This window comes from Acinonyx jubatus, chromosome E2 (assembly GCF_027475565.1).
Source record: "Acinonyx jubatus isolate Ajub_Pintada_27869175 chromosome E2, VMU_Ajub_asm_v1.0, whole genome shotgun sequence".
NCBI lineage: Eukaryota > Metazoa > Chordata > Mammalia > Carnivora > Felidae > Acinonyx > Acinonyx jubatus.
The window spans coordinates 49,158,314-49,174,939 of record NC_069396.1 but is presented as its reverse complement, the minus strand read 5'-3'; the positions used below and the strand labels follow the sequence as shown (position 1 = coordinate 49,174,939).

The 16,626-nt window shown below is 40.6% G+C and overlaps 1 protein-coding gene across 2 annotated transcripts in view; it reads left to right on the top strand.

Annotated features, from left to right (window-relative positions):
* The window catches only part of ZNF112 (zinc finger protein 112), a 32,113-nt gene extending 16,622 nt beyond the window's left edge, over window positions 1-15,491 (top strand). The window contains exons 3-5 of one of the 2 annotated variants that reach the window (XM_015070726.3): window positions 1,222-1,348; window positions 6,081-6,176; window positions 12,087-15,491. In XM_015070726.3, the coding sequence (XP_014926212.1) occupies window positions 1,222-1,348; window positions 6,081-6,176; window positions 12,087-14,587 (2,724 nt within the window). In that variant the 3' untranslated portion in view covers window positions 14,588-15,491. Of the gene's footprint in view, window positions 1-1,221; window positions 1,349-6,080; window positions 6,177-12,086 lie in introns of those variants that run through there. The other variant, XM_053209866.1, reaches the window with a different exon arrangement.
* Window positions 15,492-16,626: the final 1,135 nt, after the last annotated feature.

Genomic DNA, 16,626 nt, shown 5'->3' with positions numbered 1-16,626 from the left:
AAACCAAAGCAGTGTTCTCACGCAGAGACTGAAGGCCTCGGGTCGTGATATTTAGAGCTCCAGCTAGAACAAGTGCAGTGTTGACCCGGTCTTCATACAAAAGATTTAAACCCCCTGCAGTAAAAAGTTAGAAGACAAACAGCAAAGTAGAATGCGAAGTATTTACAGCGTATTTGGAAGAAAAGGACTGAATGTCCCCCAAACGAATATTTGGAATACGACAAGAAATAGAGATGCCCAGCAAATACGTGAAGAGGGAATGGTCTTCATTGCTAGCCACCTTGTAAACATTTTGCTAAATAGCTGGTGTTTACTTTCCATGTCTACTTCTGAGATTATCAGAGATTTTTTTGTTTTTTTTAGGTATTCATGTCTAGTGTTGGCCAGGGTATAGAGGTTTAGGAATTTATACTTGGAAGAAGAAGAAGCAAGAAAAATCTTTTTGGAGGAAACACCTGTCGTTAAGAGCTCAAAACACTAAAAGCTGTCCTTCAGCATTACCATTTCTACTTTTTGGAATTTATTTTAAGGGGATGAGCCAGGGTCTCTGTGAAAGGAATTTTTTTTTTTCAGCCTTGTTTATAATAGATAAGCTGAAACTAAGTCAGCATGCATCGTTTGGATCAGTGCATTGTATCCTAGGCCATCAACTCCTTGACTTACTATACAGCCCCGCAATGGGATGAAAGCTGGTCGTAAGAGTGATTATGATAACAGTTAACATCTATCGGGTACTTAGGTCACTCGTTTTATTATCAGTACCCTCTGCTGCGCGTAGCAGCATGCAGGTGAGAGAATCAAGAACTTTTCCAAGGTCACATAGCTAGCATGAGGCAGAGCCTTCCCACGTGAAGCCTTGCCCACATCACAACATTATAAACGCTGCACACTCCAGAGGGGGTACAGAGGACGAACTAGACGCTTCAACAGTAAGGGTGACTTTAAAATATCGGTAGCCCATGATGCCACAGTTCCAGGGACTTACCTGTAAGAGTGCCAACAAAAAGGGAGCAATTTATTTGTTTGTGTGGCAGCAACTTGGTGTGCAAGGAGTTCTTTTCTTGCAGCCCTTTTGGTGGCTGGAATGAGTAGTGTAGAAGGCAAACAGAAGGCAGCTACTTCGATTGGGTCCCCAGATTCTAGAACAGCTCCCCATCCTTGACACACACTTCACGCTGCCCCCTTCCATAAGCATGGTCTGCGTGTGCTTGGTGTTTGTAGGAGCCGGTGATGTTCAAGGATGTGGCCGTGGTCTTCAGTGAGGAGGAGCTGGGGCTGCTGGACCCCACCCAGAGGAAGCTGTACCGAGACGTGATGCTGGAGAACTTCCGGAACCTGGTCTCTGTGGGTGAGGACAGGCATGCGGTGACTGAATGCCAGCCGCCTTGGGGTGTCTTTAAATGCGCTCGGGTGTTTCAAGCTCTGGGACTCTTGAAACCATCCTCTGAGCTTGGCCAAATAAGAGACCTAATAATCCCTGTACAACACAGACAAGATGTCTCTGTCTAGGCAAAAATCCGTCCTTCCAACTATGTAAATGGACAAATTGTGGTTCTGCAACATGGTTTGTTGTGAAATCAATTTGGTGAGTTGCTCAGCTTCTTCCCTCCCCCCACCCCAGGGTGCCAGTAATGGTAACTGTTTATTAACTTGATGTTTCAGAGGTTTTTTATTTTTTGGTTTTTGTTTTTTGCTTTAACAATGTATTTATAGGGGAGCCCGGGTGGCTCAGTCGGTTAAGTGTATGACTTTGGCTCGGATCATGATCTCACAGTTTGGTGGGTTCGAGCCCAGCATCAGGCTCTGTGTGCTCATGGCCTGGAGCCTGCTTCGGATTCTGTGTCTCCCTCTCTCTCTCTGCCACTCCCCTGCTTGCCCTCTCTCTCTATCTCAAAAATAAATAAACATTGACAAAATTTTAAAAAAATGTTTTCGTAAATAACTTCAAATGTACAGAACATTTGCCAAGGTAAAGAACAAGAACACCCCTATAGCTTCTACCTAGATTCACCTATAGTAACATTATACCCCATTTATTTTTGTAAAATAAAATATTTTTTCTCTCTCCAAATATATTTGTGTGTATATATGAAAACATATGTATATGTATGATAATTTTTTCTGAGCTACTGGAGGGTAAATTGCATACGACATGGCCCTTTATCTCTGAATACTTCAGTGTGTATGCAGAGTTTGGGAGTCCCCAAGGCTACTCTCAGTCTGACACCGGTCGCAAGCTCAGGGGTCCCTCAGATAACCCTCGGCCTCAATAATTCGGTAGAGGGACTCTCAGAATGCACTGAAAGCTGTTATCCCCACGGTTCCGCTCTATTACCTGGAAAGGATACAGGTTAAAATCAGCCATGGGAAGAGGCACCTGGGGCAGAACGCAGGGGGTGTCGGGCACCAGCTCCTAGCGGTCTCTCCCAGAAGGGTCGTGCGCAGCACTAACTGTGCCCAGCGGTGGCGGATCATCCTGCACGTGGAGTGTCACCAGCCAGGGAGGCTCACACGAGCCAAGGTGCCCAGAGCTTTTATTGCGGTTTGGCCGTAGCGATGTGGTTGGACACCTGTGAGGCTGACCTTAGTTTCCAGCCCCTCTGGAAATCAAGCCGATAGCAGGTGGGCCACAGGCCCCACCAGAAGTCACATTGTAGCCCAGGGCCTCCAGGTGAGAAAGACACTCACACCAGACAGGAAATCCCCAGGACTTAGAGATCACTTCCCAAGAGCTGAGGACAGAGACCAGGCGTGTCTTTGGGCATGGTTAATTCTTCACGAAACGGTCCATTTTGTAGAAATAGCAATATTCTCTTACGTATTCCCCATGCAGATATAATACTTTTAGATCATCTTTCCTTTGTGCTCTGATTTTAACAGTAGAGCAACTTACATTCCTTAAAGCCGATTTTTCTCTCCCCAGAGCAAGGCCTAGTCTTGAGTCTAGTCTAGCTGCCATGTCTCTTTAATCTTCTTTAATTTGGAACATTTCCACACAGTTTCTTTGTCTTTTATGACGGTGACATTTTGGAAGAACGCTATAATTCCCTTTCCCCCATTTTGCATATAATATTCCTGAGACTTCCCTTGTAATTAGGTTCAGATGATCCATTCTGGTTGGAACTCTATATTGGTAGTCCTTTTGAGAATATCACATATAGAGGCACACAGTCTGTCCCCCGTGGGTGGTGCTAATTTTTTAAAAAATGTTTATTTATTTTTGAGAGAGAGAGAAACAGAACGTGAGCAGGGGAGGGGCAGAGAGAGAGGGAGACACAGAATCCAAAACATGCTCCAGATTCCCAGCTGTCAGCACAAAGCCTGACGCAGGGCTCGAACCCATGAACCGTGAGATCATGACCTGAGCCGAAGTCGGACGCTCAACTGCCTGAGCCACCCAGGCGCCCCGGTGGTGCTAATTTTGACCACCCAGTCAAGGTATTCAGTTTCTCCACTATAAAACCACTGCTTTGTTTCTCTTGCAATCATAGGGTGACACTTTTTAAGACTACACAAATATTTCCCTATAGATTTAGCATCCAGTGATGATTCTTGCCTTTTCCAGTCTTTACCATGGTCATTACAAAATGATTTTCTGCCTTAGTACCTCCTTCACAGTTAGCAGTCAGCTCTTGGCATTCTACAGGAAGCAAGAGCCCCCTACGCCTTAACCATTTGTTTATTTGTAGGGACTTGCGACTTTTTTTTTTAATGGATTGTAATATTACTGTAATTATTTGGGTGCTAAAATTGCTCCAAATTTGGACTTTTGTAGTATCCCCCAACCTTGTTTTGAGCACTTCTTTACTTGATGGCATAGCATGCTGTTCTTTGTCCCTCTTTTACTTTACCCTAGCTCTGGAATCATCCATTTCTTGGAGCGTGGTATTTAACAACAAGGTCTGGATACCTAGCCTCCAGTGTCACTGACACTGTGGTGGCTTTGTTTCTTGGCCTCAGGGGATAGAACTAGCAGGTAGGAGTCTGTGTGTGTGTGTGTGTGTGTGTGTGTGTGCATGCACACGCACGCATGCATATATTCACTCACATACATGTAAGCACATGCGTACATAGGAGTAGATATTTCACTTTCATTAAAAATAAGAGAAATGTTACATAAAATTATACTGAAATACCATTTCTCACCCATGAGATTAGCAAAAATTCAAACACTATACTTTTTGGGGCAAAGTGGCGGGAAATAGAGCACTCTCATACATTGAAAGTAGGAACGCAAGATGATACGGTCCTGAAGGAGGGGAATTTGACAGTTATTCAGCAATGGTCCCAGTAATTCGCTTCTAGAAATTTTCCCTAAAGATAGCAAAGTGCAGTGGTGCCCAGGTGGCTCAGTCGGTTAAGCATCTGACTCTCGGTTTTGGCTCAGGTCATGATCTCACAGTTCATGAGTTCGAGCCCCGCATCAGGCTCTGCACTGACAACACAGAGCCTGTTGGGGATTTCTCTCTCCTTCTCTCTCTGCCCCTCCCTGGTTTGCTCTCCCTCAGAATGAACAAATAAGTAAGTAAGTAAATAAACATAAAGATAGTAAAGTGCAAAAGAGCATTAATAGTATACCACAACTCATGTAAGAACGAAGGGGAAATAAGGAAATCTATGTATATCTGCTTGTCTTTATAAGAAGAAACCCAAGAAGGATTAATCAGAAAATCATGAAGTTAGTCTCTTACAGTGGGTGGGAGGTAAGAGTGTGGAAGAGGTGTGTCACATTCATTTGAGTGTGCCTTTCTGTCTGGTCTGGACTCTTGAAAATATGCTAGTTCACCACATGATAAAAATTAAATAAGAAAAAAACAGTAAAAAATGAAGCATGCGAAGGCGCGACAGTCTAAAGCTGAAAGAAAAGTTAAATTATATTTGAAACTAATACCATAGCCACCCTGAAGAGAGAAAAGAACTTATGGAAATAGCTAAGGAACATAGCACGTAACTATATCATATCACCTTAGCATTAGGTACAATGGGAGGGGGGGTAGAGGAATGAAACCGGGATCCTGAACAATTTTTAGTGGATTTGCTTATTGTAGTGATAAGGAACAAGCCATTCTGAAACTATTTTTTTTTTAACCTTTATTTATTTTTGAGACAGAGAGAGACAGAGCATGAACGGGGGAGGGTCAGAGAGACGGAGACACAGAATCAAACAGGCTCCAGGCTCTGGGCTGTCAGCACAGAGCCTGACACGGGGCTCGAACCCACAGACCGCGAGATCACGACCTGAGCTGAAGTCGGATGCTTAACCGACTGAGCCACCCAGGCGCCCCTCTGAAACTATTTTAGATGCATTACAGGTGCCACAGCAATTTAATGGAGAATGTATAGTCTTTAAAAAAAAAAATTTTTTTTTTACTTTTTTAATGTATATTTATTTTTGAGAGACAGACCATGAGCAGGAGAGGGGCAGAGAGAGAGGGAGACACAAAATCTGAATCAGGCTCCAGGCTCCGAGCTGTCAGCACAGAACCCGATCCGGGGCTCGAACTCACAAACTGCGAGATCATGACTTGAGCTGAAGTTGGACCCTTAACTGACTGAGCCACCCAGACGCCCCTAAGATTTTATTTTTAAAGATTTTTTTTTTTTTACGTTTATTTATTTTTGATAGAGCACAAGTTGGGGAGGGGCAGAGAGAGAATGAGACACAGAATCCGAAGCAGGCTCCAGGCTCCGAGCTGTCAGCACAGAGCCCATGTGGGGCTCGAACCCATGAACTGTGAGATCATAACCTGAGCCGAAGTCGGACTCTTAACTGACTGAGCCACCCAGGCGCCTCGAAAGTATAGTCTTCTCAACAGAGGGTGCTGAAACATTTGGACTTCTGTATGCGCCTATATCCATGCCTCGCACCTCACCAAAAAATTAACTCAAAATGGTTAAGAGACTGAATGGAAAATGTAAAAGTGTGAAACTTGTAGAAGGAAACGCAGGAGAAATTCTTCATGACCTTGCATTAGGCAGGGAGTTCTTAGACACCAAAAGCGTGATTCAGAAAAAAAAAAAAAAAGATCACTTGGATTTTGTCAAAACTTAAAACTTCTGCTGTCCTTGCCTTTCTACAGGGAATCAGCCCTTCAAACCGGAGCTTATATCCCAGTTGGAGAGAGAAGAAAAGCTGTTGATGATGGAGACAGAAACCCAGAGAGATGGGTGTTTAGGTAAGAGCCGCCCTGCAGTAACACAGCAGCTAGAGAGCCTCTCCTAAGACATGAGTCAGAACAGGTCAGGCCCTAAGGCGTCTGTCCCCTCAGCTTCCTCTGGCTTTTCACATATTTCCCTGTGTTTATTTCCGCTCACTCATTCTATTCTGCACCGCCCCACTGCTGCCCAGGAGACCCGTCATGGTCACGCTTCTGCTTCAGCTCACTTGACTTGCTTTTCTCTTTGCCTTGAATGAATGGCTTGGTTAATAGAGGCATGGCCCTCGCTGTCTTCAGTGCCCCCTTGAGACAGCTGGTAGGCGCAAAATAAATCCACACAATCGAGGGATACTCCAGAGCATTGTTTGTTTTCTGATGAATGCCTGTCCTGATTCTAATCATTTAGGTGTCCTTGAGTATCTATAGACACGTACCCATTATTCTTAGAAGATGGAGGCTAGCCAGTCAACCAAAGTCAGGATCAAAAGTGATCGATGCCAACATTCTTCCCACGCAGCGGTTTCAACTGAGACACTCTTGCACTTACTTCCTATTCAAATGCCCAGCTCTTTATCTTTCCGTTCTGCCCTCTCTTTTCATCCTCTAGCATCTGAACAGTCTCTTGACCTAGCTACAGTTTTCTTAAAATTCTTTTTTTTTTAAATTTTTTAAACTGTATTTATTTTGAGAGAGAGAGAGTGTGTCAGCAGGGGAGAGGAGAGAGAGAATCCGAAGTAGACTCCACACTGATAGCGTGGACACGGGGCTCCATCCCACAAACTGTGAGATCGTGGCCTTGGGCGGCTCAAGAGTTGGCCGCTTAACCAGCTGAGCCACCCAGGTGCCCCAGTTATCTTAAAATCCTTTTTTTTTTTTTAATTTTTTAAATGAATATTTATTTTTGTGAGAGAGAGAGAGAGACACAGAATCTGAAGCAGGCTCCAGGCTCTGAGCTGTCAGCACAAAGCCTATGTGGGGCTCGAACCCATGAACCGTGAGATCATAATCTGAGCCGAAGTTGGATGCTTAACCAACTGAGCCATCCAGACGCCCCTTAAAATTCTTATTCAATTTGTGTAAACTTAAGCCTGCAAAACCATCGTTCACCTATTTCTCCCACCCCTATCCCTGCCCTCTCAAAACCACCATCTCTTCTATATATCTGCAAGCTTGGTGTTTTGTTGTTTTTAAAATTCTTCATATAAGAGAGATCCTATGGTGTTTGTCTTTCTCTGTCTGACTTACTTCACCCAGCATAATGCCTCAGGGTCCATCCATGTTGTCACAAATGGCAAGATGCTTTTCTTCTTTATGGCTGAATCATATTCCATTTTATTTTTTATATATTTTATTATGTAAGTTTATTGCATATGTTATATATTTGTCTGGCACTGAACAGAGAAACTTCCCATGCCTACCCGTGGGTCTCAGACAGCTGTTCTCTCTGTTTCCTTCGATAATTTTAATTCTGTTATGGCTTAATTGGGATATCAAACGTCACTGTGTTAGTAATTACTGCAATTGTGACTTAACTTTATATGTCAACTTAACCTTAACTACACCTAAAGTTTTAACACAACCTTTCATAAATATTTGGTGATGTCTTACATGTGTCAGACATGTTTATCCAGAATTACAATCCCTTGCCACAACTTACTTTTTAATAGAAAACTTAACACATTTGCCTGAACTAACTTCAGACATAAAGAAAATGTGGGTAAAATGGCACGTTGCTAATAAAATAAGACAAATCCGTGTTTTAAGTTACACATATGCTTAGTAACTTTTGATCATTAATAGTGGTTCTGATATCAGATCTCACACTGTGATAGGCTGGCCAATTTTATGCTCTAATATAAAGGGGAGTCTTTGTTTTCTGCATCTCACCCCCTCTGCTCCCACTCTACATAACCTGTTCTTGTTTTCATACATTATATGTTTCCCCTGTGGACTGAGTTAAAACTGCGATTCTAAAATTATAGCTTTGTGGCAAGTTGGGTGCTGGAGCCATTTTTCACATGGATGACTAGAGAGAGAATTCTTCTCAAGCTCATGTGGGACATCCACCAAGATAGACCACATTCTGGGCCATAAGACACATCTTAACAAATTTAAAAAATAGAAATCATACAATTGTGCTCTCAGATCACAATTGAGTTATACTAGAAATCAATAAACTAAGTAACTGGAAAATCCCGAAATGCATAGAGACTCAACAGCACACTTGTAAATAATACGTGGGTCAAAGTAGAATCTCAAGAGAAATTTAAAAATATTTTGAACTAAATGAAAATGAAAACACAGCTCATAAAAATTTGTAGGACGCAGTGGCAACAGTACTAGGAGGGAAACTTAAAGCCCTGAAGGCATATGTTGGAAGAGAAGATCTAAAATCAATTGTCTAAGGTCCTACTGTAGCAAACTAGAAAAAGGAGAGCAAATTAAATCCAAAGTAAGCAGAAGAGAAGAAATAATAAGAATTAGAGGAGAAATCAAGTAGAAAACGGGAAGCCAATGGAGAAAAAAATGAAAACAAAGACCGGCTCTTTGAAAAATCATTAAAACCAGTAAGCTTCTAGCCAGGCAAACTAAGAAAAAAAGAGAGAGGATACAAATTACTAATATCAGACATGAAGGAGGGGACATCACCCAGGTCCTGTGGGCATTAAAAGAATAGTAAAGGAATACTGTGGACAAACTCTATGCAAATATGATAGCCTCGATGAAATGGACCAATTCTTTGAAAGACGTAATTTGCCAAAACTTATGCAAGAAGAAATAGACGATCTGAATAAGCCTATATCTGTTGAAGAAATGATAATTAAGAACCTTCCAAAAAGAAAGAACTCATTTAGTCGTGGGGTAAAGCAGTGGAGACAGACAAGAAATCCTCAAAGGTTAAATATACTCTGATAGAGCTAAGTCTCAGATGTGGTTAGGAGAGTAGCCAGCTTTGTAAATATTTGTAATCAAAACATTATTGTTACTTTATCCTCTACTGCCTGCAAAATGCCTTGGTTTCTCTTACTATTTAAAAAGCTCAGTAAGAATGCAGGCTCATCTCAGCCTGGATTGCCTGAGTTGATATTCTTGACTAATTTATATTAAAGGAGAAGAGAAAAAGAAAATCTAAACTGAGATTTTTTTTTTCTTAATTCATTATAACTAACTATTTAAAGGGATTATTTGGTATTTACAACACATATAAAATTTTTGTTATTGAGTTGGTTCGTAGAGGGTGTTGGAATGATTGACTTTCTCAACCTCTAAAGCTAAAGGACTACTAAGAAGATGAAATAAATTCTCAGCTTCAAATGAGATTTTTTTTGAGAGAGACAGTGAGAGAGCGAGCGAGCTTGGGAGGGGCGGAGGGAGAGAGAGAATCTTAAGCAGGCTCCACAGCACAGAGCCTGATGCAGGGATCGATCCCACAATCCTGGGACCATACCCTGACTGGGATCATAACCTGAGCCAAAATCAAGAGTCAGATGCTCAACCTACTGAGCCACCTAGGTGTACCTTAACAAGACCTTTTAGTGTTTTTTTGCAGTGCATATTTTCTCCATCAAATTCATTTATTCAGTCCGTTTATGAATTTGATTTAACACAATTTCTTATCAGCACCCTGCCATTGATACTAAGAGAGAACCTAACTGTTGAGAGAGGGAAAGGAAACGACAAGGTGTTTTGGTACACCACTGGCTAAAGGAAATTAATGTCATTAAATGTGTGATCTTTTCCATAGAGCCTGAAACTAAGTAAAATGACCTTTTTCCCCCTTCCTGTAACGCTTTCACATTGTGAAGCCACTGGTCAAGACGAAACTTTAATCTCTTAAATATTTGAGACAGTCATATCAAAAATTACGTACAAATTTCTGTTGAAAGAGCTGCTTTGTAAAAAACTGGGTTTTGACCGGCAAGTCTCTTTTCATGTCCTCAAGCCACCACGTCAGTCCCAAAAGATATAAAGTATTTAAACTGTATCTTTATGGATGTATACTGAGTGTTTTTGATGATACCAAGCAAAACTATAAGGATTATGATGAACTCCAGCTGGACACCAAACTTCTCACATATAAGCTATTAACTTTGTCTGCCTCCTGTGGTATGTCCCTTCATTTCATGTTTAAGTGATAAAATATTAGTGTAATAACTGGAAACCTTGCTTTTGAGAAGCCAGAGACATCACTAAGTGTTTGGCTCTTTTTGAAGTATTGAGAGGCGTTATGTATGGATGTGCCATAAAGTGTTACCCTGAAGTTACCGCAGTGTCCCACAGCCTAGTGCCACCCTAGTCATCAGTGTGGCATTTTGTTTCTTTTCTTTTCTTATCTTTTCTCTTCTCTTCTTTTCTTTCTTTTCTTTTTTTTTTTTTTAAAGTTGGGGATAGTAGACAAAGTGGGTGGGGGGCTGAGTTAAATGCATGATGGGCCTTAAGCAGGGCACTTTTCGGGATGAGCCCTAGGTTGTCATACATAAGAGATGAATCACTGGGTTCTGCTCCTAAAGCCAAGACTACACGCTATGTTAACTTATTTGAATTTAAATTAAAAAAATATATTTATGGAAGAAAATTAACCTTAATAAAACATTTTCAGTAAAATAAAAATTTTAATTGGAAAAAAAATAAAATGCAAAACTAAAAAAAAAATAAAGTTGGAGATAGTATGGGTTTACTGGTAAGATTTTATACAAGAAGAAATACACTGTTTTGAGTTAGTTTAAAAGTTAAAAAGACTCGATCCAGAAGAGATTCCTGCGACCTTTGCTTTTCTCATCAGCAGGTGCTACCCTAAGTGTAGCCCTGCCTCTCATACAGCTTTTCAGCCTTGTGGCAAAATCGCCATCACCACCTTCCCATGAAAAACAACATATCTTCATGCCCTCTTAGTTCTGTTTTACTGCTTTCTTTTCTGGATGCTATAGAGAATTAATGTGCTGCCGGGTGTTAGGAAGGTACATGTTACGATGTCAGCCCTGCTGAATCTGGTGTCGGTAGGGAGGTACTCTTGGATTTGAGGATCTGCTGTCTGCTAGGAAGCTGAGTGTTAATAACTAAGTGACAAACCATTTCTACCCAAATGTGCCTGTCTTCAACTCTTCTGGTGCTTCAGATTTTCTGAACATTAAAGTATTTTTCCACTAAAAGGACACAAGCCAAAGTCAGTGTTCATTGAGCTTTTGGTTTTTGGTGATTTGCCTCAAAGTACACCTCCAGGTGCCAGGGAACTTGGCTGTGCTCACCTCCCTCAGCCTCCTTTTTTCCCCTGATGTCTTTGGAGTTGAATTCTGTCACAGTGTTTCACATTCTGACCTATATGATGGCCCTTGCTAATTGTGAAATATCTTTTGAAAAGAGGTGAAAGTGATATGGCTTACAGTGACTTAGAAGAATTTATTATTCGCATGAAGATAAAGAGTTTATAGGGGCCATATGATGCCTCATGCATAAAGGTCTGTGTTTACCTTTGCACGGTATTTAACACTGTCTCCTAACACACATACAGACGAAAACATTGCCATACCCACATGCCAGAGAGAAAAAAAGTTTTTTGTCCACTTGCATCTCCATTCTTCCCAATTTGAGAATTCCCCCTTCTTGGGATCTCCAGGCAATCCGTGATAAACCCATAAATAATATGTATATGGTTTTACTAGACCTTTTGAACAGGGCCACCGTGTTTGATATTTCCAGGTTGCATTGCAAATCCCTGATTTTGAGGCATACAGATAGCTTGAATTATGTGGACCTTACTTATATTCCTGATACAACTGAAGAAGAACCAGAGCCATTTTCTAAGTATTCTTAGACATAGTAACATGAATTTTCCTGTAATTTCATGTCGTGATCTAAGTGCAAAATCTTAAAGTCTCTGAATAAAAACTTCCACTTTTGCACATATCTAAATTCTCTTTATCATTATAGGAGCCAAGAGTCAACATAATATGGAGAGTAGTCAAGCAGTGGGATTAGGCTACATTTCCCCCAAAGAGCCTTCTTCCCAGAAGACCTGGCAACAAAGTACAGGCGGGTTAACCAGGTGTCAAGATGCCATGAAAATTTTTCAAAGGAATATTTCTCAGTTGCAAAACCGAGGTGATTTCCCCTGCCAGGTTTGGGCAGGAGTGCCAGTTCATGTTCCCGAAGATGAGAACTATATATTGACTCATATAGAGGATGTTTCCAATTGCATAAAAAGTCAAGAATTTCCATCTTGGAGAGCCCAGCATTCTTGGAGGAAAATGTATCTGACAGAGTCACATAATTATCAGTGTAGGTGTCACCAAATTTTGATGAAAAATAATTTCTGTAAGTGTGACAGCACCAGTTGGATCACACCACACAATGATAATCTGGGAGTACACAGATCAGAAAAAATTTACAGCTGCCATGACTGTGGAGAAAACCTCATGAAGGTTTCACTGCTTAATCAAGACTTAATCAAAACGGGGCAAAAGCCCTACTCCTGTAATGAGTACAGAAAAGCCTTCAGTGACGACTCCAACTCTGAAGTTTATCAGCAGTTACACTTAGAAGGGAAAACCCATACCTACAGTCCATGTGGAAAGGGCTGTAGTTATAGTTCAGTTCTTCATATTCATCAAAGTGTTCATAGAAGAGATGATTGTGTTTTTGAGAGTTCACCTCTGCAATCCCATCAGAGAGTACATACAGAAGAGAAGCCATATAAATGTGGATATGGTGAGAACTTCAGTCAGCCCTCCTCTCTCAACACTTGTGGACTTATTCACACGGGACAGACGTCCTATAGATGCAATATTTATGAGAAAGCCTTCAATCATAGCTTAGACCTTAATAGTATTTTTAGGATCCATACTAAGGAGAAACCCCATGAATATGAGGAGAATGGGGGTGTCTTTAATCAGAGTTCTTGTCTCCAAGTCTACCAGAAAATCCACACTGGAGAGAAACTATACACAGATGTAGAATATGAGAAGGGTTTTCTTTGTAGCTCAAATCTTAACATTCAGCATAGAGTTCACATGGAAGAGATTCCTTATAGTTCTGAGGAATGTGATAATAACTTCAGTCTGGACTCACATTTGCAGGACCTTCAGATAGTCCATACTAGGGAACAACCATATAAACATTATGCATGTGGTAACAGCTTCAGCCAAAATTCATATCTTCAAGGTCATCAGAAAATTCACATCGGAGAGAAAGCTTACAAGGACTGTGGGAATGGCTTCAGTTGGAGTTCAAAACTTAAAGATCATCAGAGAGTCCACACTGGAGAGAAACCGTACAAATGCAATGCATGTGGTAAAGGCTTCAGTCATAGATCAGTTCTTAATGTTCACCAGAGAGTCCACACAGGAGAGAAACCTTATAAATGTGAGGAGTGTGATAAAGGATTCAGTCGGAGTTCATACCTTCAAGCCCATCAGAGAGTCCACACTGGAGAAAAACCATACAAATGTGAAGAGTGTGGAAAGGGCTTCAGTCGCAATTCATACCTTCAAGGCCACCAGAGAGTTCACACTGGAGAAAAACCATACAAGTGCGAGGAGTGTGGGAAGGGCTTCAGTCGGAGTTCACACCTTCAAGGCCACCAGAGAGTTCACACTGGAGAAAAACCCTTCAAATGTGAGGAGTGTGGGAAGGGATTCAGTTGGAGCTTTAATCTTCAAATTCATCAGAGGGTTCATACAGGCGAGAAACCCTATAAATGTGGAGAATGTGGTAAGGGCTTCAGTAAGGCCTCAACCCTCCTGGCCCACCAGAGAGTCCACACAGGAGAGAAGCCATACCAATGTGATGAGTGTGGTAAGAGCTTCAGTCAGAGATCTTATCTTCAAAGCCATCAGAGTGTCCACACTGGAGAGAGACCATATATATGTGAGGTATGTGGGAAGGGCTTCAGTCAGAGAGCATATCTTCAAGGTCATCAAAGAGTCCACACTAGAGTGAAACCATATAAATGTGAGATGTGTGGGAAGGGTTTTAGTCAGAGTTCACGTCTTGAAGCACATCGGAGGGTCCACACAGGAGGGAAACCGTACAAATGTGAGGTATGCACAAAGGGCTTCAGTGAGAGTTCACGTCTTCAAGCGCATCAGAGGGTCCACACAGAAGGGAGGCCCTATAAATGTGAACAGTGTGGTAAAGGTTTCAGTGGGTTTTCAAGTCTTCAAGCTCATCACAGAGTCCACACTGGGGAAAAACCATACAAATGTGAGGTGTGTGGAAAGGGCTTCAGTCAGAGATCAAACCTTCAGGCTCATCAGAGAGTCCACACAGGAGAGAAACCATACAAATGTGATGCGTGTGGTAAGGGTTTCCGTTGGAGCTCAGGTCTACTTATTCATCAGAGAGTCCATAGTGGTGACAAATTCTATAAAAGTGAAGAGTATGGTAAGGATTATCCTTCATCAGAGAATCCATACAGAAATGAAGATCTATAAGACCGTTATATTTGTTTTGAAGTCCTCCAATGGGAACTGAAATTTTCCACTCCCTAGAGTTATAGTAGACAAAATTTCTTTCATGAAAATAATGTTTCTGCCCAGCCTCAACATTCACAATAGTCAGGAGACCACACCATGGAGACATCTAACAAGAGAGTCTCCGTAAGGGGTTTTCTCACAATTTTAAGATTCATTGCACGTGACTTGTACTAGGGCTTATAAAAGACCAGAGTAACAAAAGTACAGTGAAGAGCGTGCCTAAATCTATGTTTACTCTAATGTAAGCTTAATGAGAAAAGGGGCTTCACTTATTTACTGAGTTTTTAAAACCATGACATTGCATAACTCAGTGTAGGTGCTCAGTACTTTTTACTAAATGACTAAAAATGTATAAAAGTGTCATGTTTGAAAATTTTATTAAGCTTATTTACCCCAAAAAGATCATTTAAAAATGTATTTGGAGGAGGAATCCTGCAAGTAACCTTAACATAAGCACTTCAAGTGGGAAAATATTTGAAATGTAGAATATCAAGCAATATTGTCATCTGAAATTACACGAATTGGGTTGTAACCCTGTTGGGATTGGTTCCCATCCTTTGTCTTGTCTTAAACAGGGATGAGCTGAATTCTTATCATTTGGTCTCTTTCTATACAGTATTCCATCAGTTTAAGTTTAGCGCTGTGTGTGTGTGTGTGTGTGTGTGTGTGTGTGTACACATATGTGCACTTTAAATGACAGTACAAATTGATAAACAATGTTTCTGGTTGCACTGCATTTTACATAATTGACTTTTTACTCCTGCCCTGTGTGTTAAGGCAGAGTTTTCCTGTAATATTTGCAAAGTGTCAGAAATGGTTGCTAATGAAAAGTACTTTCTTAATAAATGTCAAAATTACAATACTTTGCTTTTTTAGTCTTCACGTTTCTGTCAAAGTTCTTTTGATTTGATTTTTGTTTTTAGTCAAAATTTTTATTGGAAACTTTTTTTTTTTTATTTAAATTCATCTTAGTTAACATACAGTGTAGTCTTGGCTTCAGGAGTAGAACCCAGTGATTCATCTCTTACATATGACACTGGTCTGACTGATTTCCACCTGGAAACTTAGAATAATAATTTATGATAAGGCCATCTTAATAATATAAAGGGATTTGTACAATGAGGGTAATTTTTTAAACTAGAAATAAATAGATAAATTTCTCCAAGTTCCTATAAATATGGAATTATAGAAAGTAAGGAATCAATCTATAATGATAGGAAAGAATTACACATATTGTGTCAGTGAAAATGTGGATTGTACCTTCAAAATATCCAGTTAATTTAAGTCTGCATACATATATGTTCAAATACGTGTTTCATAGATAATGTGTGAAAGATTACTCACCATCATATATACAACAGTTTTCTCTGACAAGCAAAATTTTGGAGTAGTCTTTTTTTTTTTTGTACTTCATTTAAAATTTTTTTTCAATTAACATTTACCAATTTTACCAAAGTAATAAGCTACTGAGTTGTCATCCTTTATATTTAAGAATCCATAATGTGATTGCTTTATTTCACTAGATGGCATTATGGCCAAAACTAAAGAATAAAATCTGTGAGGTTAATTTTCAAAATTCTCTAGGTTTCTAAGGATACAGATAAATTAGGTGTCAGCAACTTTTTCTTACTCTGAAATTTCTTTAGGTCTCAAAGGCCATACAGCCTAGAATGCTCTAGTACAATTCACTAGTATTATAAACTGGTGCATCATAATTTTTCTCAGATTTCTCCCGTTGGATGAATGGGGCGACCAGAGCACTCCCTTACCCTGGCTTTCAAGGTGCTAAGTCAAGTTGCACAGTGTCAGACATTGGGGCTTCTAATGCATTTCTTTACTGTCATCACTTCCAAGGGAAAATAATGAAAGCTCATGGTGGTTTTATCATTTAGGAAGCTTTTAGCTGTAAGTAACAAGAAATGTAACTTAGAGTAGCTTAGACCAAAAATATTTCTCAGCTCATATAAATGAAAAGATGCAGGCAGGGTAAGATGTGG